The following is a 26298-nucleotide window of genomic DNA, read 5'->3' as shown; positions in this document are numbered from 1 at the left end:
ATGATCCCCACTACTCATTCCCAACTCAGTCCTTAGTGTCTCAAATACCGCTGTCCAAAAGTGACCGGTAAACCTGACATCTCTGTCTGACACTATGGATCTAGGCAATCCATGCAGACGAAATATATGTCTAATAAACAACTCCGCTACTTGCGGGGCACTAATAGACTCTCTAGTCGGAATGAAGTGAGCCATCTTGGTTAGACGATCAACCACCACAAGGATAGAATTATACCCTCCTTGTGTTGCAGGTAGTCCTACAATAAAATCCATGGAAATGCTCTCCCACTTACTTAGTGGTATTTCCAAGGGCTGTAAAAGTCCGGGTGGCTTCACCCGCTCGGCCTTACTTACCTGACACGAGAAACACCGTGTCACATATTCATGAATATGCTTTTTCATCTTTGGCCAAAAGAAATCTCGCTTCACGAGATCATATGTCTTCTCGACTCCTGGATGTCCCGCACACGGGCTATCATGGCATTGTCGAATGACTCTCTGCCTGAGATCATTCTGACCAGGTACTACAACCTTGCCATTTCTAACTAGCATACCATCCCTTATGGTATATCTTGCATAAGTTTGGCCTTTTCTGGATGCCAGGTCATCCTTTTCATTTTCCCCGGGTTGTAACACATGAGCCTTAGGCCATAAGCTCTGGACAAACTCGTCCACCTTTTGAGTTTCTCCGATCTCGGTCATTAGAGCACTCTCTAATACCGTGAAACTCAGGTTGTGCATAATGCGAGACAACGCATCAGCTACCTTATTGTCTTTTCCTCTTCGGTACCGAATCGTTAGATTAAACTCCTGCATGAGCTCTGCCCACCTAGCTTGGCGGCCCCTCAAGTCAGGCTGTTTACAGAAATGTTTCAGAGTATCATGATCCACATCCACATAAAACTCTGAACCATACAGATAATGCCTCCATGTTTTCAAAGCATGGATAACAGCATACAACTCCAATTCATGAGTTGGCCAATTCCTTTGAGAGGGAGAAAGCTTCTTGCTTTCAAAGGCTACTGGCCTTCCCTCTTGAAGGAGGACTGCTCCTACCGCAATGCCACTTGCATCGGTTTCTAGGAACAACGGTTTCTGGGGATCAACTGTCTTTAACACCGGTCCTGAGACCACAGCTTGTTTTATGGTGTTAAAACTTTCTTGTTGATTTTGTCCCCAAATAAAAGGTATTTTATCTGAGGTCAGATCAGTCAATGGCGATACTATTTCGGAATATCCTTTGATATGCCTTCTATAAAACTGGACAAATCCCAAGAATGATCGCAACGCGGTCAGACTCTGAGGGATTGGCCAAGTTAGTATCGCAGCCACCTTCTTCGGATCCATTTCTACCCCCTGTGGAGTAATTATGAATCCTAAGTACTCAAGCCTAACCATACACAGTATAGTTTTCTTTTTATTCACGTAAAGACTGGCTTTCCTCAAAGTACTGAACACTATTCTTAAGTGTTCACGATGCTCAGTAATACTTTTACTGAATATCAAGATATCGTCAATAAAATGTACTACGAATTTTCCGATATACGGACGTAGTAAATCGTTCATAAGCATGACGAAGGTCGCTGGAGCATTGGTAAGTCCGAAGGGCATTACCAAAAACTCATAATGACCAAACCTGCTTCTAAAAGCGGTTTTATGCACATCCTCGGCTCTAATCCGGATCTGATGATAGCCGCACTTAAGATCTATCTTGCTGAAAATCACGGCTCCATGTAATGCATCTAGCAAATCATCAATCCGAGCCATCGGATACCTGTGCTTAACAGTGATATTATTTAATGCTCTGTAATCTATACAGAGGCGAAACGTATCATCCTTTTTCCTCTTTAATATCACTGGTGAAGCAAAAGGTGAGAAACTTGGTTGAATCTGTCCCAACTTGAGGTATTCTTCCAGTTGCCTACGCACCTCCGCTTCTTCAGTAAAACTCATTCTATAGGGAGGTCTATTTACAGGTTCTGCCCCCGGGATCAGTTCAATCTTATGCTGAACTTTCCGCTCTGGAGGTAACCCATAAGGTAGTTCATCCCTAAAACATTCAGAGAACTCCTCTGTTATAAGATTAGCCAGCTTGGCCATCTCATCACTTTGCGTAACATCAGTGCTAGCCGAAGACTCATCTACCGACTCTACCGATGCTGTGCAAAGGTATAAAGACTCTACTTGAGCCTTTCTGATTTCCATCACGGAAACCAACGGTCCCTGAGGTATATCTCTTTCACCTCGCAAGACATAAAGCACATCATTCATCTCGAATTGATATACGTGCTTTTTCCAATCAATGGCTGGATTCTTCCTAGAATGCCACGCCATTCCCAGGGCTATATCCGCATGAGTAAGCTTGGTTATTTCAAAATCAAGCTTCTCAGCATAGTCCTGAATCCGAAGCTCTAACTGGGTAACCCTTTGGTCCCATACTTCAGTCGAACTTCCATCAGCCATCCTGACTGTATACGCATAGTCAGATGGACTTGTCTTTAATTTCAGCCTCTTCACGAGCTTGGAGTTAATCACATTGTGAGTTGACGCTGAGTCAAACAACACAATGACATCATGACTGGCCACTTGCCCTTTCATTTTGATTAACTCCGTATCATTGAAGGCTGTATACCCCGTTGCTGCGGGCTTAGATAGGATGTTATCAGGTGCACTCGTCACTAACTTAGTAACAGACACACAGAACAAACAAGGTACTAACCTCTGAGAAGATCCCGCTAGCTGAATCTGCATCTCTTCCGCTCTGGGACTTCCCTGCATCTCCACGTCGCACTCTGAGATCACCATCTCAGCCATCCGACGATCTTTATTACGTGGACAATCTCTCCACTGATGAGGTTGAAGGCAACCAAAGCATAAGCCTTCTCTCCTCGCTTTTTCCCTTTGTTCCGGGTTTAAGGGAGACTTAGACCAAGCCCGGGCTGCCATTGGAGTTACTTTCCTTTTCACTCCAATGGTGGTACTCGGTTTAGGAGTTTCAGCCGGTCTCGCCTGCTTGGCTTGACCACTCGGCTGCAAACCACTCCCTCTACTAGCCCACTTCTTCTTAAACCCAGACTTCTTCGGATACCCATACTGGGTCGCGACCTGTGCAAACCCACTTGGCTTGCTGCCCTTGGCATCCTCGTAGTTCAGGGCTATAGCTATTGCATCATCTAGCGTGTTCGCGTACTTAGCCCGAACTTCCATTTTTATTCAATCATTCAATCCAAATATGAAATCTTTCACTTGGATTGATTGAGGCAGGGGTTCGTCAACCTTCATTACACTCTCTCGAAACTTATCAGTGTATTCTGCCACTGATAAATTTCTCTGACGAAGGTTCCTATATTGATCCCAAGCTCGGGATGCCTCGTCAGGAGGTAAGAAGTGTTTCCTGAACTCTCTTTTAAACCCCTCCCAGGTAGTGGATGCTATGCCATCTTTTTGTTGTTTAATCCACCACCGATCCGCAGCCTCACTAAACATATGGGTGGCCTCGCGGATCTTTTTGATGTCATTTCTGATCTCACAAATGGCGAACGCCTCGTCCCATTTGTGTAGCCAGGTCTCAATGACATCGGAGCTACGGTCGTTCATCCGACCAGAATACTTTTCCGGTCTGTAATTTGCAATATTCGGCACTTTAGCCTTCCTAGGCTCGACCGTATGGACACTAGACTCCAGTTCCATTGGAGCCTTTCCCTTCTCTTCTCGAGAAGGTCTGGCAGACATACTCTGTAGCACTCTCCTAAGTTCAGATTGCCCTGCGTTGGCTTGTAATTGCTGCGCTAACAACTGTTGCAAGGCATCTTCCAGCAATGCAATCCTGCCAGATAAAGTGTGAGCTACTGGGCGCGATCCCTGCTGGGTCGGCCGGACTCCCGATACACCAGGGTCCCTCCTGGAAGCTCCTTCTTCTGCTTCCATTTAGTTCAGTAGGTGTTTTGTTTTGGGGCCTTTTTTTTTTTTTTAAAAAAAAAATAATTTTTTTAAAACACCCCTAGAACACTGTAATCACAAGCTGACACAATTCAGGGTATTGACACTCTGAACACAATTCCCTATACTAGGGAATTCCTGCAATCCCACATTCACACTGATCAAGCATTTAATACAGGCATATCTCACAGATGGCGCTTTTCCCTATACTAGGGAAATTCCTGCATTCTGACTCCGACTGAAACACACAGGCATAATCTGTTCAAGCATAATTTATTCTTGCCATAGCATCATCAACTGCGACCTCTGATGACCAAGAAAATCTAATTGCTTCCGACAAAACAGGAATAACGAAAACCAAAAGGAAAATAGATAGAGTGCTCCCTGGACTTTGAATCCCACAGCTTTCAGCCCGAGCAATTTGCAATCAACTAGCTACAGCATATAAGCGGAACTGGTGGCCAAAGAAGTCCCAACTACGAGCTGTCTACGTGAGCTTGGAGGGCCAAGGCTACGGCTGAATTGGTGGCAGCGCGCTGTCAACCATATTCTGTCGTCACAGGTTCGTTCACGACCAGTCTGCGTTCCTCTCACAAATCTCACCGAAGACCTCCGCAACTGTCACCTTCCTTCTTCAATCCGTCGTAGACCACCACGTTCCTGCGCCACCTACCAACTAGCTTCGTCACCAGCTACCGTCCGTCAACGTAGTACCAACTAGCTTCGTCACCTACCAACTAGCTTCGTCACCAGCTATGATCGACGACGTGCCTTCCCACGGTCCCTGTTCCGTCAATCAGCTGCTTCGTTGAGTGCGTCGTCGTAATACTTTTGCAATTGAAACGCGTTGCTTCGTGCATCTCTCAAGTCCGACTCAGCTGTCTAAATTCGTTGGACGAAAAAGAAGCCAATGATCATGAGGACGATCAAACCAAGGAGCCTACCGAACCCAAGCCTTCCCTTACACAACCTTGGGCTCTGATACCAATTCTCACAGATATCTGCCTTTCTCTCTTTACAGATCACGGGAGTAGCACCTTTCGTTTCCACCCAGCCAATTCTGCCAAGACTTCAAGCAAGAGAGAGAGAGAGCTATATCGAAATCACGTAAATCCACCAATTCTTCAATTCTCTCACTAGCCTTGACAGACCCCAAATCCCTAGATAGATCTAGATGCCACATGTCATCCATATAGGGCCTTCCTAATGCAACATTTCACCCCTCTCTTGGGATGCATTTAATTCCTTGCCCCTAGGCACAATCTTTGCACTAGGCCCTTGGTCTCAGATCTATCTAGTCTGGTGCTATCAGCCCTCACCTAGGACCTTGACATTAATCCCTCCCGATCATTTACATAAAGCGCAAACACATATATTACAAAGATAGATCCTATAAGGGAAATGTCGACTGATTCTTCCGAGGTCATGCTACCTCGGCTAGAGCGTAACAGTATTCAATCATTTTCTTCTAGCTAGAGCCCACATTTTTAAAGCGTGCAGTACAAGCTTTGCTTGCTAGCACTTGGCTCTATTTTTACGTGTGTGTTGTTCTTGAAGTGCATATCTGGGGCTAAAGCAAGCATGTGGACCAGGCCTAGAGAGGGTTGTTTCGGAACAAGAAAATGACCTGGCTCTGACTTATATTGACAAGAGTTATTGGAACGTGCTTGTAGACTCAGGTGATGACATGGTTTGTGCCTAGGATTCAGAGTGGGCATAATACCCTGCATTCAACATGCGTGGCAATTGTAAGTTGTGTAAGCAGAAGTTAGATCTCTTAATTCCTCACCATCTTCTTTGACTAGACATTGATGGGACATGTTTTTCTCCTAATTGCCCTACCGCAATGCCTCTTGCATTGGTTTCTAAAGGAAAAACGGTTTCTGAGATGAACAATTTTAAACACCGGACTAGAGTTCTTTATGGCATCAAAACTCGCCTGTTGATTATGCGCCCACATGAAAGATACTTTTTCTGATGTCAGCTCAGTCAAGGGTGATACTATCTCGGAATATCCTTTTATATGCCTTCGATAAAACTGGACAAATCCTAAGAATGATCACAACGAGTTGTAGGGTTCCTAATTATGAATTGATCCTAAGAACGATCGTGACGAGGTGTAGGTGTTCCTAATTATGAATTGTGCCTAGGGGTAAAATGGTTTAAATGGAATCCCAAGAAGAGATTAAAAAAGCATCTAAGTGGCCTTATAAGATGACATGTGGCAATCTACGCCCATCTAGGGAGATTAGGGGCTCTTTAGAAGAAGAAACACATGAATTGAAACGTGAGTGGTGTTCGAACATGAGTTGTGCCATACAACGAGGTTGGAAGGAAAATCTGGCAAATCACCCATGACTCTCTTGTTTTCTTGTTTTGGTCCTTTTCAAAGTTGTGGCATGAAAGGTTCAAGCATGTTAGCTATGGAACTCTTTCATAAATGCAAAGAGCTGGACTAGTGGATGGAATTCCACATATAGCAGATAGTGCTGAAGTCTTCCAAGCATGCATGGAGGGCAATCAACACCAGGAGGCATTCCCAAAGGAGGCTACGCAGCAAGCTAAGGTTCCAAGTGTGCTGGTCCACTTTGACATATGTGGAAAGATGTCCACGAAATCACTCTTAGGAGCTGGTATTTTCTAATCTCAGCGACAATTTCAGTAGAATGATTTGGATCTACTGTATTGCAAAGAAGTCTCAAGCCTTCACCAATTCCAACAGTGGAAGGCCCGGGGAAAGAAGATCAAGACCTTGTGAACCAACAAAGAGGAAGAAAGAAAAGAAAGAAAGAAATTTTATTAGAGTCTTCGGAAGACCGATGGGTCTATGAGACTGAAAGAAAACCTGATACAAATCACAGTAAGGGTGGAGCCACTGAAACGAGCATCATCACCCGTTCTGAATCCTAAGTCTGATCATACATAATCAAATACATCTGGATGTAACAATGAAAAGAAAAGGACTGGTGGAGCGGAGCGGAATCCTCCGTATGTCATGTCGTCCCCCTGGCTGGTCCATAGCTGGTGATGGGACGCTGGTGCCCGTCAAGGGGTGCCGTGCGTCTCGGTCTCCTGGATGAGGCTCGACGCAAGACCAGAGCCACCGTGACTCCCGTGGGACGTATCCCGGGTCTAAACAATGACGGGAGGTCCCCCAGAGTGATCTGTGTGTCCCCTTGATGTCTTGTATGTCGTGCTGCGATCGTCGGGTCGGGGTCTCTGTCACGTCGATGGCTAGAGACTGAACGATCAATGTCACTGGATGGGAAGAACTTTGTGATCCCGCTCTGAGAGGTGTCTGATGATGTGACCAAGCCCCCTCGCCTGAGTAAGTACTCTCTATGTCGGATTCCCTCGTGAATGAAGGCTGCGAGGCATCTCTGATCTAGGTAGGTGAGGAATCTCGAAAGGAGCCCGGAGCCTTCTCTGAAGAGGCAGTGGTAGCGACCTCGGATCTCGTAGTACACTGGGCACCTGAAAATAAAATGCTCCTCCGACTCAACCTCCTGACAGTCGCACAGTATGCATAAGTGATGCTCCCTAGGAATCCCCTCTGCTGTGCCGCTCTCTATGCGGAGGCGGTGTGATGATACCTGAAACTGTCCGATGGAGATCCGTAGTGAGTGAGGCATATGAAGCTCAGTGTACCCCGGCGGTGTGATGAATCCCTCCTCCGAAATGCGAAGACAGTAATCTCTGTAGAAACTCAGCTTCACTGGAAGCTCCCTCGGCTCCAACCAGGTCCTAAAGGTGTGTAGCTGCAGGAGATCCTCTCGAACGACCTGGTTGGTATGTGGCCCAATCGGGATGGTGGGTGGGAGTACCGGAGGGGCATCTAAACTGTACTGAAAAGGAGGTATCCTATCGATGTGGAACCCTAGTCTCACAAACCATCTGTGAGTCCGTGCATACCAAAATCGCTCGTCTCCCTCTGCTGCCAACCTCATGGAGGAATCGAGAGCCAACCACGGCAACCTCTGTCTCCTTGATGTGCAGTCCCCATATGATCTAACCCGGTGTAGATATGTGATGCTCTGAAAGGCTGCATCGAGCTGGAGTGGAGAAGCACCAAACTCGGCTTGAATGATGTGATGTGGTACAGATGGTTTCCCCCGGATCATCCGTGAGAGCATGAGGATCTGCAAGTGCTCCACGTGTGTCCACTCTATCTCTGACATGTCAGGCCCCTAACAAGGGCTACTATACATACCGGCTGGTCGGACCAAGGAGTCGAAGAGAAGAGCCTTGGTTCGAGGGTCCTGGAAGTGGGAGTGAAAGCACTGTCTCTCTAGCCGAGCCAGTGAGGCGTATCCCCTGCTTAGTCTGGCCTGCATCGCTGGTCTCATCGTGAAGATCGGGCCGGAGAAGATGACCCCCAAGTAAGTGTATGAGGATACGATCTCAACTAGTGACCCACCCAAAGTAAAAGTAAACTGTTTCTGTTGCATGTTTGCTCGAGAGGTGTTAAAGATCATGACCTTGGTCTTGCCAAGGTTGACCTCCAAATCATGGGATAAACAAAAAGCCTGTAGTGCATCCAGGTGTCGTTGGAGCCCCTCGGGTGTGGACGACAAGAGTATCACATCATCTGCATAAAGAAGAATCCTGATGATGATCCGGGCAAGTGAGCAACTGGTCCCTCCGAACGTCCCCATGAAAGTCTCAAGCTCATCGATGTAGAGGCCAAACAGGGTCGCGGTGATAAGGGACAACCCTGTTTGACCCCTATGGTACTCAGGATCTCATCTATCCAACCTGTGCCTGTACGAACTCGGCCCATTACTCTCTCATACAGTGCCATGATTGCCCAGATGATCTCTTGATCAAATCCCAGTGTCTGTAGGCGTGTGATAAGACGAGCTCGAGGTACTGTGTCAAAGGCTTTGCGGAAATCCACAAAGCAACAGTATACCCTCTCCTTCCGTGGTCTGGTCTCCTCAATGACACTCGTGAGGGTGAGTATGTGATCCATAGTCCCATGGTCTCGCCTGAAATCGGCCTGACCCTCTGCTGTGAGCCCTCTTATCTCTGCGAACAGGTTGACCGATGCATCCAATACAACTGCATAGATCTTGGACATCACATGTCCAATCATGATAGTCCTGTAGTTACTCGGGTCCATGGGATCCCCTACCTTGTGGATGGGGGTGATGGTGTTGAGTGTCCAAATGTGGGGGAAGCCAAGGCAAACAGTGTCATTGAATAGCTTTGCTAGGATCGGAGCTAACGTGTCGATCCCATATGCGATAAACTCAGTGCATAGCTCCTCGCGATCCTTAGCTTGGCGATTGTGCAGTTTCAATGTCGCGTCCTTGACCCCCCTCTGGTGAACAACGTGCAAGTGGTGGGATGAGGTGTGTGTATGAGGTCTGGAGTGGGCTGGTGTGGGACATCATATAGATGGTGTGCATACGTGTGCCAGACTCTCGTGTCGGTGAGGGGTGATGGGAACCTACGCTCAAGGAATCTCTGCAAAAAATCCTTAGAGTTGTTGTTGTACAAGATTGCAGCAGCAGCTCCTCATTTTGACGAAGAAAAACCTCCTTCTTCTGACGTACGAGACGTCGGTACTTGCGTACCGTGTCTGGTGTGTTCGAGAGGTGACATCTGGTTTCAAGTTGGAGCTATCGGCGATAAGCCTTGCACTCCGCATCGTACCAATTGTTGCAGGGTAGAGAACCAAGAGGTGGTGGTCTAGTGGACTGTGTGGTGTGGGGAAAGATTTGGAGGGCAGCCTCGTGGAGTGTGCGACTAATCAGGGCAGCACGGTCCTCTATGAGTGGTATGTGATCGATGTAGGTTAAGAGTCTGTTTAGGCGTCCAGAGTAGGTCGATGAGAGGCTGTGATCAAAGTGTATGTCGTGGTAGGTGTTGTGCTTCCTATGTGGTGTGTGTGGTGTGGCTAAGCATGGGGTGGCGATAGTGAAGAATAGGTATGTGTGATCAGCTCCTGGAGGGAGTGGTGCTACGGTGAAGTCGGTGATACATGAAGTGAAGGTAGGGGATCCCATGATGTAATCTACTACACTAGTGCCCCTTCCCATGTGGGAAGCAAGTAAAACCACTTGAGGAGGGCCAAAGGTCGAGCCTGTTGTAGATGATGAGATCATGCATCCTGCCCAAATCAAGGAGCGCGTGTCCATATGGTGTAACAGGCCCGTGTCGGTCCGATGAGGTTCTAGTCATACCTGCTCCGTCTAGGTCCATGTCTGGAAGCATGATAGAGTCATCTCGGAAGTCTAGGAGTGGTGCCTGTCGCGAACTCGTCTTGGCATTGAAGTCCCCAACAAGGAGAACTTCCCCGCGGGTTGAAAGGTCTGGGATATCGTGATGTAAGGGTGCATATGGAGATGTCTCACCCTCTTCTCGTGCCACTCTGGCGAAGTGGGATGTGTCTGGCGGGAAGTAGCATATTGCTATGAAAAGGTCACGGGTGTCTGTGTGTCGGATCCGGATCCACGTGAATCGGGAGTGTGCGGCCAGCGATTTTTCGATTGTCTCACCAAGATAGCCAGCTCTTTTACTGGAAATGATGGTGTGCTTCTCGGAAATGGGATGCCCACAACAAGAGAGAGATCACAAAAGAAATAAGCAAAATATGCTGGTGTCACAAATTTGCAATTCGCAGCCAAGGAGCATCATGCATGCAAAATACTGTGTGTGAGAGAGGGAGATGCTGTAGAGGGCAAAGGAGCACCACAAGGAGTTCGAATGCAGACAGGAGGAGGGGCTGCAAAACTGAAGGGCTGCGAATGCAGCAAACAAAGAGTTCGAATGCAGACAGGAAGAGGGGCTGCAAAACTAGAAAGGCTGGGGGTGCAGCATGGAAGCAACAGCATGAAAGAAGTGGATGTGTAGAGAAGTGGATGTAGCAAGTAGAGGGCAGCAAGAAGCCCTTGGAGAGGAGTTAGTGGTGAGAAGGTGTTGGGGTAAAGGCACATTGCCACCCTTTTGTTAAAGTTATGACACCTATGACTGTCTTAAGACAGTCATAGGGTGAAAGCCTAATCCTAATAAAACCTACGAGTTTGTGGTGTGGCTCAACACTTCACACCCACACTTTTCTGTCTCCCCCTCTCTCTCTCTGTCATCATCGTTCCACTTCCTCACTTTTCCCTCACAACTGGTATCAGAGCCTCTACCTCTCCCACTCCACTCCGGTCTACCCCTCCCTCTACCCTCCCCTCGGGCATCGCACCCTACAGCAGCGCGCGGGCAGAGCGCGGGCAGAACAGGGCAGCGCGGGGCAGCTCGCACTTGCAACAGCAGCAGCTAGCTGCTGCTAGTTGCTACCCGCTACCAAGCGGGCGCAGCCAGCGCGCAGCGCCGGCGCGCACCCAGGTTGCACACGGGCAGCCGTACAGGAGCGACCTGTACAGCCACCCGTACCGGCTGTACGGAATCCGTACAGGCCGTCGTACGGCTGTACGGTCGTGTGGCCAGCAAGGTAGCTGTACCGTACAGACGCTGCGTCAGGGAGGTACAGGTCAGAATTTTTTTTTCTTGGGATTTGTGCCCTCGCAGGTACAGGGTATAGCAGGTACCCTGCGCAGGTACAGCAGGTACAGGAGGCACATTTTTTTTTTTGGGAAGAAGGAAAAGAGAGCACTCTGCTCTTCATTCCCGGTTGTTCAGTTCTCAAAACTGTGTGTTGAAGGTACAGCAAGTACCCTCGTGTCCCTCGTGCTTGAGGTGACTAGTGCCACAGTGTGTGGTGGTTGCACAGTTATCTTGTTTCGGGAAGGTCAAATGCCTTGATTTTGCAGAGGGCTTTTATGCTTTTGCTGAGTGCAAATCTCAGCTTTCGGGTGACAATTTCAAAGGGCTTTTGCCTGGAAGTTTATGCAGTGTATGCTTTTGCTGAGTGCAAATCTCAGCTTTCGGGTGACAATTTCAAAGGGCTTTTGCCTGGAAGTTTATGCAGTGTATGCCTTGAGGCAGTGTGGAGCCAGGGTGCTCACATTGGTCTTGTTTCCGCAGTGTATTCAGTGACATTTCTTGCAAGTCACATTCTGTGTACGACACCTTGAAAAATCTCAGTTGAGCCATGCTTGGCCAGGGCGCATCGAGTTTACTCGGTCCCTAACTGTCCATCGTTGAGAGTGCTCAAAAGATTTTCTCTTCAGTGTTTGTACGTTGGGATCTGTGTTGTTACTGTGTACACAGGGCCGTTTATGCATTACATTGTCAGGTGAAAGTGCCAGGAGAGCGCTGTATTTTGTATGCTACCTCAGTGTTGAGGTGTTTTTCACTTGGTACAGGTGTCAAATCAAGGGGCTTTTGCCCAGATTTTGCTTGTGAGCACTTGAGTTACTGTTTGAGACCTTCAGATGCCTTTTATCCCCCTGGCAGAAGGGTGATTGCTTGGGATTTGTCCCATTCTTTGTTGCAGGTTTGTGACAGGCTGAGGTGTTTGGAGCCTCTTTTCAATGAACAAAACAGTGTATGACAAGTGGTTTATGCATATAAAATCAGTGCAATACCTCATCTGAGGTGGGAGAAGTGTCCAGGACAGCAGTGTTTTGTGCTTAGTCAGCTGATGATGCACTGATAAAGCACTTGTGGAACAGCTGCAGCATTCTGAAGTTACTGTTTTATGCCTATTTGAGCACGGTACAGTGTGTCAGAAGGTACAGTGACTGGAGGGAAAATTTTCTGTTTTGCTGCAGATTTTTTGACAGTAAAAACAGCACTATTGTGAGTGCTCCTGGCTCTTGATAGAGCAGGTTTTCTGAGAAATCAGAATTTTATTTAGTCATTTTTTTGACTTACAGGGAGTCAGGTACTTCCCTTATCTGATATGGCATTAGGGGGAAGTGAATCTTCAATTCTGAACATAAAGAAATTGGAAGGGGCACACAATTATGCATTATGGGCAGAACAGTGTTTGAATGTACTTCTACTAAAGAAGATTTCTAAGCCCATAAGGGTGAAGGGTGTCAAGCCATCTGGGATGTCAGATGATGAGTGGGAGGAGCTTGATTTGTCCGCTAGGACTGCTATCATGCTTACTCTCAGTGATTCTCTTGTGTTCAATGTTCAGGCTAAAAAGACCTCTTATGGCCTATGGCAGAGGCTAGAAGAGTTGTATGCCCAAAAGAGTTCAGCCAGTAAGGTTTATTGGTTGAAAAAGCTTGTAGACCTTCGCATGAAGGAAGGTACAGCTATGACCTCACACTTGAGTGAGTTCAATGCCATCTTTACACAGCTTATTGCACAGGGATTGAACCTTGATGAGGAGTTCAAGGCTACTTTCTTGTTGTGTACCCTCCCTGAGAGTTGGGACACTTTCAAGACGACCCTGTCTAATTCAAATGTCACTCTTATGTATGCTGATGTGGAGAGCTCTCTCCTTATGGAGGAGATGAGCAGGAAGAATAATATGGGCAGCAAGTCTTCCAATGCTTTGCAGGTACAGGAAAGAGGTAGGACTCAGCAGAAGGGGAGATCTGCTGGAAAGTCCAAATCCCGCAGTCAGTCCCGTGGCAAAAAGGATATTGAATGCTTTTACTGTGGCAAGAAGGGACATGTGAAGTCTAAGTGCTTCAAGTTTATACGGGATCAGAAAGCCAAGAAGGCTGAGACAAAGGATGCAGGCAGTGGAAGCAAAGGCAAAGGCAAGGCCAAGGCAGATGACTTGGATGCAGTGAATGTTGCAGCAGAGGACAGTGACAGTGACAGACATGATGTTTTATGCTCTTCTGCTGTAATTGCACATACATTGGTTATTGATGGTCATGACATGCACACCTGGCTCTTGGATTCAGGTGCTTCTTTTCATGTTACTCCTCATAGGGAGTGGTTTACTTCCTACACAGGTACTCATGGAGTTGTTCACCTGGGGAACAACTATGCATGTCAGATTGCAGGGATTGGCAGTATACAGATAGTATTCCCTGATGGACGCACATTTATGCTTGATGGTGTTCGTCATGTGCCGCAAATCAAGAAAAATTTGATTAGCACTGGCTTGTTGGATGACAGTGATTACCACACCACATTTGGGGATTCCAAATGGGTGATTACTGATGGCCAGGTTGTAGTGGCTGAGGGTTATAAGAGTGATACCTTGTACCCTCTTTATGTTTCCAGTGTAGGTAATCATGTTGTTGCCATAGCCGAGCTGCCAAAGGTCTCATTGTGGCATAGCCGGTTGGGACACATGTCCGTTAAAGGAATGCAAGAACTGTCACGTTTGGGTTATCTGCCGTCTCTTTCATTTTCAGATTTGCCTACTTGTGATCATTGCATATTTGGCAAGCATTCTATGACTCCTCGTAAGAGGAGAACTCCCCAAAATAGAGCACCGCTTGATCTAGTGCACACTGATTTGTGTGAGATGCTACAGCTATCACTAGGGGGTGCAAAGTATTTCATTACTTTTATTGATGATGCCACACGCAAAGTGTGGGTCTATTTCTTGAAGCATAAAAGCGATGCCTTAGATGCTTTCAAGAAGTTTGTCGCTTAGGTTGAGAATCGGACAGGTCGCAGGTTGAAATGCCTCAGATCCGATAATGGGGGTGAGTATGTGTCACATGCTTTTGTACAGTTTTGCGAAGCTAAGGGCATTAAACAGGAACTCACAGCCCCTCATAATGCATCTCAAAATGGTGTGAGTGAGCGGATGAATCGAACTATTCAGGAGAAGGTTCGATGTATGTTGTCTTATGCTGCATTGCCCCATGGCTTTTGGGCAGAAGCCGTGCAAACAGCAGTTCACATAATTAACAGGTCGCCGAACAAGGCTTTGGAGTTGAAAGTGCCAGAAGAGGTGTGGTCTGGCAAGCCACCTTCATATAAGCACTTACGTGTGTTTGGCTGCGAGTGCTTTGCTCATGTACGCAAAGAACTGCACACCAAACTGGAGCCAAGTCTTTCAGATGCATCTTCATGGGTTATGGTGACGAAGGTGAAATGGGGTACAGGTTATGGGATCCCGTCAAATGGAAGATTATACGCAGCAATGATGTCATCTTTAAAGAGGATAGTGTACACAAAGAACCCATGCAACCTGTGGAATACAGGAGGGTTGTTTATGATGATGTCGGACAGCAAAGAATGCCCATTAATATGCAGCAGCAGGCTGCTGTAGATAACCCTGTTCAAGAGGGTATACAGGCTGAAAATCAGTCAGACAATTTTGCCAATGATGCACCACTGGATATGCCAGCAAATGGGGCTGTAGAACAGCCAAATATGGTGGTACAGCCACCCGTCATGCATGACGAACAGGCTAGACAGCAGCCTAATCCGGAACATTTTGTTAGGAGAAGCACCCGTGTACAACGGCCTTCTGACAGGTTTGTTCCAGGAGCCAATAATGTGGCTGATTTTATCATGCTGACAGATTGTGGTGAGCCTTCCAGCTTCAAGGAAGCTATGGGAAGAACAGAGAAAAGGAAGTGGGAGAAAGCCATGCAGTCAGAAATGGACTCCCTACTTCGAAATGATACATGGGACTTGGTGCAGCTACCTGCAGGCAGAAAGGTTTTGCCATGCAAATGGGTTTACAAAGTCAAAGTGGATTCAAATGCTTTACCGAGGTATAAGGCCAGATTGGTTGCCAAGGGATTTAAGCAGGAGAAGGGCATTGACTTTGATGAGATCTTTTCCCCTGTAGTCAAGATGACTACTTTGAGAGCAGTGTTAGCTCTTGTTGCTCATGAGGCCATGGATTTATGTCAGATGGATGTGAAGACTGCTTTTCTTCACGGAGATCTCCATGATGAGATCTACATGAGTCAGCCAGAGGGATATGCTGTTAAAGGGAAAGAGCAGCTTGTGTGTAAGCTCAAGAGGAGCTTGTATGGACTCAAGCAGGCGCCAAGAGAATGGTACAAGAAGTTTGATGCCTTCATGCAGTCCCAAGGGTATCATAGGTGTGAAACCGATCATTGCTTGTACACCAAACGGGCAAAGGATGGCAGTTTGATGCTACTCATTCTATATGTGGATGACATGCTGATTGCCAGCAAATCTCAGCAGGAGATTAGTTCTTTGAAGAAACAACTGCATAAGTCTTTTAACATGAAAGACTTGGGTGATGCAAACCATATTCTTGGCATGCGGATTATTCGTGACAGGTCCAAGGGACTTTTGTTTCTGTCACAGAAGGAGTACATTGACAAAATACTGCAGAGGTTTAAAATGGAGGGGGGGAAGTCTATTAGTACCCCGTTGCCTCCACATTTAAAACTCAGCAGTAAGGACAGCCCCAGATCAGATGATGATAAGGCTGAAATGGCCAAGATTCCGTATGCATCTGCAGTTGGTTCTTTGATGTATGCCATGGTTGCCACTCGTCCGGATATTGCTTTTGCGGTGGGAGTCATCAGCAGGTATATGGCAAATCCAGGCAAGCGGCACTGGGAAGCAGTGAAAGGTGTCTTGAGGTATCTCAAGGGTACCAAAGACTTGTGCATATGCTATGGTAGGCAGGATGCATTGGTGCATGGTTTTACAGATTCAGACTATGCAGGGAATGCAGATAACCGGAAGTCTACTACCGGCTATATTTTCACATTTGCAGGAGGTGCTATATCATGGGTGTCTCGGTTGCAGAAATGCGTTGCACTGTCAACCACTGAAGCTGAATATGTTGCAGCCACTGAGGCTTGCAAGGAAGCAATATGGCTTACTCGGCTGGTGGGAGATTTGGGCATTACAAGAGATATGCCAGTTTTGCATTGTGATAGTCAGAGTGCTATCATGTTGGCAAAGAATCCGGTCTTTCATCAAAAGACCAAGCACATAGATGTGAAATATCATTTCATCAGGGAGGTACTGGAAGACAAGCGACTTGAGCTTGTGAAGGTGCATACTGATGATAATCCTGCAGATTTGCTCACTAAGAGCTTGCCTACAGAGCGGTTTGCACATTGCTGCCACATCATGGGATTAGGATGAGACCATTCTTATTTTATGGTCTTGTATACAGTAACTGTATATTGCTGTAATTTTTATTCTTTTCTCCCCTTTAGGCACATTGGCCTTTAGGTGGGAGGTTGTTGGGGTAAAGGCACATTGCCACCCTTTTGTTAAAGTTATGACACCTATGACTGTCTTAAGACAGTCATAGGGTGAAAGCCTAATCCTAATAAAACCTATGAGTTTGTGGTGTGGCTCAACACTTCACACCCACACTTTTCTGTCTCCCCCTCTCTCTCTCTGTCATCATCGTTCCACTCCCTCACTTTTCCCTCACAGAAGGTGCAGTATGGGCTGCAAGTAGATGAAAGGCACGAGGCCTTGAATGGGGTTATAAGTGTGAGCAAGGGCAAAGAGGAGGAAGTGAGTGAGAAGGGTATGCACGAGTAGATAGGTGCTTGGCAGGTGACGGAGAACTACTGTGGCAAAATGGCAGAAAACAAATTTGCTTTTGCTGGGCTGTTTTATACAGGTAGGTCATCTTTTTTTTCACTGTACCGTACCATTATTATGGCTCAGGCTGTATGGTATGCATTTACTATTCAAACTCTGCCGTGAATTCATACCAATACCCACAAGATTTTCATGATGAGGAAATTCTACATATTGAATTCCAAACCTGATTCTTTTGACCTTCCGAGCATTATTGTCTTAGTGAAGTGTCATATTGTCAAGGCTTCCTCAGATTTCAACACAAGCAAGTAGAGTATTGATAAATTTTACGTTCATGCTTGGCCTGCAATATGTATCCTCTATGTGAAAGAAGGATCACAATCAATTCCTCCCACACTTTCCTTCAAAGGGAATGTGTGCTGCCTCACTAAGCCATCTATTAGCCTGGACTCAAGCTTTTGGAGTTTTACTTCAGGCTATCCCATTTGTAAAGGTCAGCAGGGGAGAGATTTTTGCAGTGACCCTACAATGCCTTCCAATATGTCCCTGTTCAAGATGTACATCGCCAGTAAAAATCTCAGTTCAAAAACAAATAAAGGATTCCAAATCTGTACTCTGAATCAAGACTAACTTGTTTTGAAATGTTTAAGCAAGATTTGAGATCTGATGCATCACAAATATCAAGCCATGATTCTGTTTGAGGCGAAGCTACCTTTGTGCAATGCCCATTGCTGTATGGCTTCTTGCATGGACTATGTGCAGCAGCAAGAGTTTTTAGGTACAGCATTTGGTACAAATCCCAACTCTAAATGTGCATTTGGTGCAGATCCCAACTCTAAATTTTAATGTACAGCATTTGGTACAAACCCCAACTCACTAAAAGAATCCCAAGTGAGATCCTGCAATTCACGTGCAAAGTTGGCACCCACTCCAATGCACATACGAAACGAACAAGAAGTTGTGCTGCCCTCTATAGATTATTTGAGGTTTCCTAGACTCCATGCTGTCCATGTGCCCTCTATGGCTATATGGATTGTTGCTTCTTCTGTGTATGACTGCATGTACCATTGTTTTGTAATGTGTGCATTGATGACATTCAAGGATTTGTGACTTTTTGCACTACAGGAACATTCACATGTCAGAGGTATTTATAGTTTGTTAATTTTATATTGCTCAGTTTCCTTTTGGCTTGATTATGTTGAGCAAAATGGAAGTCTTTTTCCCCTCATAATATTGTAAGGCTATATAGTCGTATGCACTAAAACATTTAGTATATTATTGTTGTGACAAGGTGCTTGCAAGTAGATTATGTTGAACAAAATGGAAGTCCTTTTCCCCTCATAATATTGTAAGGCTATATAGTTGTATGCACTAAATTTAGTTTATTATTGTTGTGACAAGGTGCTTGCAAGTAGAGAATTAGTATGGAACAGGTTCTACAAATCATTAATATTATAATTGTCGTGCAAAGCAGCAAAACCGGCTTCTTGAATGGGAGTTGGCTCATTTAACGGGCACAGCAGATGACTGCCTTGACTGGTTCAGAAAGGAACATGCAAAGTGTCAGAGGGCTTGTTGAGGTTTTAAAAGAGCAATATGGATCTTCACAACAAGACACTGTGATTTGGAGATGGGAAGAAAGAGGTTTGTGCTTTGAACCAAGGTTGTAGACTTCGTGTATCTTGCTTGATTGCATTATATTTTGTGTCTGAGTTGAGCATATTGTTGCAGTTGGCTTTTTATTTTTGATACTGGAGTCAAAAGGTGGATACTGGAGCTCGTGGCCTACTCTCCATTGGTAAGTCTTTAAACTTAATCTTAGATTAGAAGCCCTTCCCATTGCAAATGGGAAAAGCTACCTCGAGTGATATCATTAGCTCAAGGACTAGATGATAAGCCATGATTACACGAGTGTATCGCAAACTATGCACATGCATTTTTAGAGTCCTAGGTTAATGCTTGATAGTCCTTTGCTCCAATTGTTTACCCTATTGAGCACTTTGGTTGATATTCAATTTGTATTTGAATAGGTAGCATTGGAAAGTCAGTATGTCTGGAATTGTACACCATTTTTAATTGCCCTGATTTGTATCAATTTCACTTGTTAAAAAGAACGTGTGATGTGCAATAGGGTAACCAAATTACTAGTGCAATGGTTGAACCTAATATTCAACCAAACTTTTGTTACTTTTGGGAACGGTAAGAAACTAGTTTTAGTGGATTACGCCACCTTAAAAATTTTACTTTATATGGTGTGTGAACTTATTACCCTATAAAAGGAGGTTTTCTAGCTTATTTAATGATTTAATTCAAGATAGCTTTAATGTGTAATTAGCTTCTTGTGATGTTCTTCCATAGTTCGACGCTACCCTTACATTAGATGTGAGCCTCCATGACATGTTGATATCTTGTCATCCACCCCCTAAACATATCGTAGTGTTGGGTGATTGCCATGAGCTTGACAAGCTTGTTATGTTGCACGCATGCAAGTGCCTTCATCATTTTGCTTGCAATTCTTACGTTTGTTGGGGAACACAAGGCTCGTTCAAATTTTTTTTCTGATCTCTCCTAAAAATGATATCATGCTTCATGGGCTAAAAGAATTCAAGGTTTTCAATTATATTTCATTCCTATTATTGTGTGCATACTATTCACCTTGACTTTGTAGTCTTCCATTATGTTCTAGCATGTGCATTTATAACCTCTCTTACAATATGAGAGGGCATTACTTTCAACTTTTTATGCGAGTTTGGTTTGGTGATTTGACATTTGAATCTTCCCAATATTAATCTAATTGATCTCCTTGTCCATATATAGTATTCAACTCAGCGTAATGCAAGTATCTTTAATGTACTAAGTAGTTCTTTTTTATGCAATCAGTACTTGTATGTCATCGATATTCCCATTTTAAATTCAATGCCAAGCCTTCTACTCAGTGTTTTATATATCTAGACAAGCCCATTTTTAGAGAGCATTTTGAGTCGAGACATGGGAGTGTCGATTGAAGTGCCAAACCATGTGCGTTAGCCTTATGAAATTTGTATTTTTCTAAACGACATGTCTCCATGGAGTTCTCCTTGTAATGAAGCTATTGTAAGATCCAATTAACGCTTATTGCATGTTTTCATTGTGGTCATTTTCTTTGGGGATTGTGTCACAATAGTTTCTTAGCCTAAAAGATATCCCTTATAACAATTAATGTTATTTGTCTTTACATTGGGGCATTGAGTGTTGGCCATGGATTGGATAACGCCCTCACAGAGAGTCGAGGGTCCATCATCTCCTCATCCTGAACCACCACTTGCACCAAAACACCGGCTTCTCTCCACCACTCCCACTTCTTTCATCTTCTCCTCTGCTCCTCCTTTTTTCCCTTCGCCACTCCTTCCTCCCTCTCCCAAAAAAAAAAAAGAAACACATGCACACACAAAGTTGATATTGTATATACAGTTCACTCTAAGATGGTACATTGTATGTTTGAACAAGGGAACCATCCAATAGAGGAACCACTAGATCACTCTTTAGCCATTGGTACCATCCAAATAGAGGAACCACCAGATCACCCTTTAGTGATTTGGTACCATATGCTTTATAATTTAACACTCTAGAATGCTACTACCCTTGCTTAGTTCCATAAAATTCACGACCCCTCAAGGACGAGATCGACATGAAAGTCGATCCCTCAAGGGCAAATGATGCGAAATATATGAATGGGGTTCATATAGAATCCACAAAAAAACTGTGGTGTTGTGGGACTGCAAGGCGAGCCGATTAAGATCTACGTGGTTGCACAAGGAAATACATTTTCCTTGCTTTATGATTAACTACAACCAACACTAAAATAACTCAAAGAATCAATGTGTTGGTCACTCCAAGCCAACGTCACCTCCTTGTTAGCACGGTGGTTGCACATGCTTTAAGCATGGGTTTTCATGATGCTACTTTATGATTAACTACAACCAACATTAAAATAACTCCAAGAATCAATGTGTTGGTCGCTCCAAGCCAATGTCACCTCCTTGTTAGCACGATGGTTGCACATGCTTTAAGCATGGGTTTTCACGATGCTAGATTTACATACTCGGATTAGTATAGTACGTTTTCCTTGCACCAACGTGAAAAAGGTTGTGGTTAGATGATAGGTGCCGAGCTGCAACAAAATTTCGGCGCGAGTGCGAGTTCATCCTAAATTCAAAATCTCACGCACAAGCGTATCGCGTTGTAGTCCCAAAATTGCCCCTAAAATAGCTCTTTGATTGTGCATTGACCCTCAACTATTGCATGCGTAATAGATGGGTGAGTAGGGAAGAGATTGAGTTGAGGAGAGAGAGTGAAGGGGGGGAAGGAGGGATTAGAGAGGGTAGGGGGCGAGGGGAAGAGAGAGTGAGGGGGAGATTAGTAGGGTCTCCCCCACCTATTGCGTGGGGGGATCGGGAAGAGAGTGTGGGGGGGAGGGAGTAGGGGATTGGGGGGGAAGTGAGCGGTCAATTGGCCTCCCCAACCCTGTTGCATGCACAACATGCGTGTGGGTGGGAAAGAGAGGGGATAGAGGAGAGAGAGAGTGAGGGAGGGAAGGGAGGTGACAAAGGAGAGGGGTAGGGTCTCCCCTACTTATTGCATGTGCAACACAGAGAGAGAGAGAGAGAGAGAGAGAGTGAGAGAGTTTAGAAGACTGAATTGTTTTTGTAAATAGGTGGGCTTTAAATGTTAAAGCAGATGGGCAATCTAGATAGAAATGAAGTCATGGATCAATTTTTGCTAGACTAGGTTACACTATTTAGCCTAAGATGCATGGTTATGTTCTATTAAGTTTGGGCAAGCCCTTATCCACCACAAGTTGATCGCGTAAACATGGTGAAGTGACATCTTCTTTTGGCCTCTATGAAAGCAAAAGCATGTGAACATGGAGTGGAAACACGCGCCCTAGTGGAGATGTACAAGTTGTGTACCTTCCAACCTAAAATTTAACAAAAAAACAACGTCCCATTGGAAAGCTTTTTACCTTCCAACCTTTAACACAAGTAAATGGTCCCATTAGAAGGCTCTTATACCTTGTGAAAGTTAGATTTGATACTATGTACATCTCTATTCATAGAGTGAAAGTGATACTATGCACATTTCTATTGAGAAGGTTAGGGTGATGGTTGCCCTAGACTTATTCAGATGTATGCCTTGGTAGACTATCAACAATATGTGCACATGGTAGATGTATGCCTTGGTAGACTATCAACCATATGTGCACATGGTACACACATGTTAAATGAACTCATTCTTTGAAAATCTTTTTTGCATCAGTGTTGCGCCAAATAAGCTAAATCTTCCAATTTATCATCATATCTATGAACTATGAAATTGTAATCACCTTTAATTTATCTTTATGTCATATTTTGCAAGGCTAATTATTTTATGTCTTATTTAGATTTTTCCATGAGTGAAAGAGTTTTCTAAGTTTTTTCTTATGAGTGAAGAGATTACCATTTTTTAAATCTGGCACTACAGATATGTACTTTAAAAATGGATAACTTAAGAAAAAAAATAATGAAAAAAAGTGCAATAACTATCATAATTTCCAATATGTAGGACATATGTGCTTTTCTTTGAAAAATTGGTATATCAACGAAAGACATTTCTATTTAGATCTCACAATCCTACTCCATGGTATGAAATGTTCACGTTTGGGAGACCCAGTCAAATTCTTTGCAACGTTATGAATGTATAAGCTTAGACTAAGTAAATATCTCATCAATGATGAGTAAATAAATATATTTGAATGACAAAAGTAAAGAGAGGCAAAGATGATTATGCTCATGAGGACAAATGGGTAACGAGAGCATCCTAGGTCTTTAGCAAAATGGAAGGCTACCCAATCTCAGTTGACGTACAAGAAAACTTTACAGACTTGTACGGAAGCGAGGAAGTTGTACGTTCTATGCTGATTCAAGACCATATACTACTTCTACGAGGTGAAAGGAGAGCAATTTAGAGACGACCATGACTCCTGGCTTACTGCTCCTCAGAACGGAAGGACGAAGCTGTGACAATCTTCGATGAAGATGATGGCCTATGCCCAACCCCTACCGTCTCGTATTCCAGCTTGATGCCGACTATTGTCACTGGGCTGTAAGGGTCGTCAATTCGAGGCACTAGCGTCACTACTAGACTCTCCTCTCCTCCCAGCCCCAGCTCCTGCACATTGCTGCTAATCGCCAAACGTACCGACGTGTTGATGTAGTTCCCCGTCATGTTGGTGATCAGATTCTGTGCCATTGTGGAAAATCGTCCCGCAAATTCCGTGCAATTGAGCATGGTGGACAGGTCTGCTTCGGGCAGATTCACAAAGACCTCGAAGTGGGCGGGAGTATCTCGCAGCCCCTCGATCCCTTCGATCACGAGGATCTCCTCCGCTTGCAGAGCATTCAGCTTGTCCCTATTTACCACAGCTGAGCATGGCTCCGTCAATTCCTCTCCAGCTACGCACAGTTTGGCACTGTCCGACAAACTCGCAACACCGTCGCTGATACTCGCGACTGTAGTATTCAACCACAAATTTTCCACGGCCTCATAAACGTATCCCAATTTCACAGTGTCCAAGGAATCCTTCACCTTGACTTTCACTAGCTCTGCATTCTCGTTGTAGAAGACGTATTCCGAGTTCAAATAGTCGAAATCGTCGATGTCCTCATTGCCTTCAAGACTTCTCCACACAACCCACAACCTGTCCAGATTGGCGTGATGCGTGTAGAAGACGGGATCCCGGGCGGCTGCATACAAAGTTCCCATGTCCTTCTTCCCAATCTGTATATGGTCCCCAGTCCAGCCATGGACACTGTTGTGTGGCATAGTCTCACAAGTCCCATAGCCCGGCTCTGGACCGTCATCCTTCCTGTATGGCTGTCCGAAGAAACTATACTGGGTGGTAGCCCCACTCACAACCATCCGATAGGCAATTGCGAGATTGGCAGCAGTCTGCTCTTCGGCGGTGCGAATCGAGGCATTCATGTAGTAGTAGTCAATCATGACCACCGACGGAGGGAGGTGCGAAGGCTCGCGGTACCTGTCGGTAAGGTTGGTGTAATTGATATAGGCAGCAGGGATGGTCATGCCATCGGGGTGATCGTAGTTCCAGAAAGGCAAAGCGAAGGTGTCATCATCCAGCAGCTTGGCAAGGATGCGTTCATGGAAGTAGAGATACCAGCGATGGAAGGAAAAGAAGAGCCAGGAAGCGTGGACTTGAAGGGGAGTGGAGGAATTACCCATCTGGTAAGTAGAGCCACAGTAGGCACAGTGGATGTTGGCCTGTTGAGCGAAGGAACGAGGGTCTTCGGGAGGGAGCGCTTTCATGAGAGAGTAAGCCCGATTCACCTTGGCAGCATACTCGTCGTCGAGGTTATGGGCTGCCGGCCTGACCTTGAGCTTCGAGGGGGCGCTTTCGTCGAATTCGAAGTCTATAGCGGGCTTGTCCCAATTAGGCGCGCAGCAATCGAACGGGATCTCCTCGTCGGGCAGATTGAGTGGGAGATGGCAGTATTTGAGCTCGGGAGCCAGAATGGGGTCTGCCATCGCCATTCTCGCACTTCCAAAGCTGAGCAGCATCACCACCGTCATACCCAGGATGATACACCACGACAGTGATGAGCTCTGGCTAGAAGAAGAAGGTGCACTTGGTCTATTGCATCGCAGCATTCTGGCCAAAGCTCGTAGTTGCTGCTGTGCAGTTTGATGATGAAAATCCACCATGACGGAGGAGCAGCTCAAAATAGTTTCGCTACAGGCACCGAATCAATTTCTCATGCGACGGGGAACCGTCAAAGCCCTCCCGCAATCTGCAGGCACAAGCGCAGCAAGGTAAAGCAGATGGAATGCAAACTGGAAGAGAATGCGAAGGAACAAGAGCTGGAGACGATACTCACGTGAGCAGAGGCAGCAGCTGGGAGGCGTACAGAAGAGAGAAAGTTCCGAATCTGAGAAAAATTCTGGGATGGGAGATGGCGAAAGGAAAGGTGAGCGAAGTGGTCTTAAAGCAGGTGAGGGGAGGGAGATGAGAGGCAAAAGAAGCAGACAGGAGAGGCGGAGGGGAGCGAGGAGAAGTCCGTGGGAGAGAAGAACGTTGGGAACGTGTGCCGGTGATTAAACCCATGCACACGTCGCTCATTTAACTTCCTAATAAGCATGTATAGCGTCCCCTCCTACTCGTGTGCCTTCTTTTCTTTGCATGCCGCCTTCTTTGGCCTTTTGATTCAAATCCCACCATCCCCACATTCCCACACACAAGATCCGTGGGTTTGAACTGTCATTTCACACGAATATATATCTTAGGACCCTTCACACTTTCCTACATTTCTCAATGGAATGAGCCCCACCGTACCAGTGTTCACAGAAAACTTGCAAACTATATACAATGAACCTGTAACATTTTCATTTTCACCTGTAAAAAATATTTTCTCAATTTTGTAAAATCTGCAAAATTTTAGGCAATTTAGTTATATTTTAGCTAAAAGGTCGGCAAATTCTCAGGAAAAACCTTCAAAATTTGAAACCCCACGTTTTATGATTTGTTGAGAAAAATGTTTTCTGTGAACACTGCACCGTACCTTTCCATCCTCGTCCCTCCACCTTGCCTTCTCATTCCGATGCTCCACCTTGCCTTTTCATGGAATGCGCCCCACCTTGCTTTTCATCCCGGTTGTTACCTTTCTCCGCTTAGGAATGGGAATTGGTTCCTACCTTTCTCCACGTAGGAGAATGCATTCCCACTCGGTTGAAATGTCACTTCTAGCCTACTTGCCTACCCAAAACCATTCCCCTAAAATCCCTCACTATAATGATGCCTCCTCAAATCTAGTAGGCTTCTTGGAAGATCTTGAGCCATTTCCAACAATGTCGAACAATACCTATTTCAAGGGTGGACACATCTCCAACGGCATGGTACTAGGGAAAAACAAGGGAAAAAATATGATTAGCATTCATTATGCCTACCTTGTAAACATCAAAACATTTAAAGGAACCCCCTAACATAAAAAACATTTAAAGGAAGCC

The 26298-nt window shown here is 45.4% G+C and overlaps 2 protein-coding genes across 7 annotated transcripts in view; one reads left to right on the top strand and one right to left on the bottom strand.

Moving 5' to 3' along the window:
- The window catches only part of LOC147889054 (Polynucleotide adenylyltransferase family protein), an 80704-nt gene extending 61245 nt beyond the window's left edge, over positions 1-19459 (top strand). For 2 of the 6 annotated variants that reach the window (XM_087392750.1, XM_087392756.1), the window contains exons 15-16: positions 18737-18906; positions 18994-19365. In XM_087392750.1, the coding sequence (XP_087248876.1) occupies positions 18737-18841 (105 nt within the window). In that variant the 3' untranslated portion in view covers positions 18842-18906; positions 18994-19365. Of the gene's footprint in view, positions 1-18736; positions 18907-18993; positions 19366-19393 lie in introns of those variants that run through there. The other 4 variants (XM_087392754.1, XM_087392755.1, XM_087392753.1 and 1 more) reach the window with 4 other exon arrangements.
- Positions 19460-22999: 3540 nt separating this feature from the next.
- On the bottom strand, positions 23000-25350 carry LOC147889053 (polyphenol oxidase, chloroplastic-like). The gene is made up of 2 exons (XM_087392708.1): positions 25173-25350; positions 23000-25085 (listed from the first exon to the last, which is right to left on the bottom strand). Exon 2 carries the CDS (start codon positions 24997-24999, stop codon positions 23266-23268), a length of 1734 nt encoding a protein of 577 aa, XP_087248834.1. The 5' UTR covers positions 25000-25085; positions 25173-25350; the 3' UTR covers positions 23000-23265.
- Positions 25351-26298: the final 948 nt, after the last annotated feature.

The sequence above is a fragment of the Dipteris shenzhenensis genome, chromosome 21 (genome assembly GCF_047967505.1).
Source record: "Dipteris shenzhenensis isolate YYH24624 ecotype China chromosome 21, Dip_SZ_1.0, whole genome shotgun sequence".
In the NCBI taxonomy this organism is placed as follows: domain Eukaryota; kingdom Viridiplantae; phylum Streptophyta; class Polypodiopsida; order Gleicheniales; family Dipteridaceae; genus Dipteris; species Dipteris shenzhenensis.
Note: the sequence above shows the minus strand (reverse complement) of the source record. Positions and strands in the feature narration are given on the sequence as shown.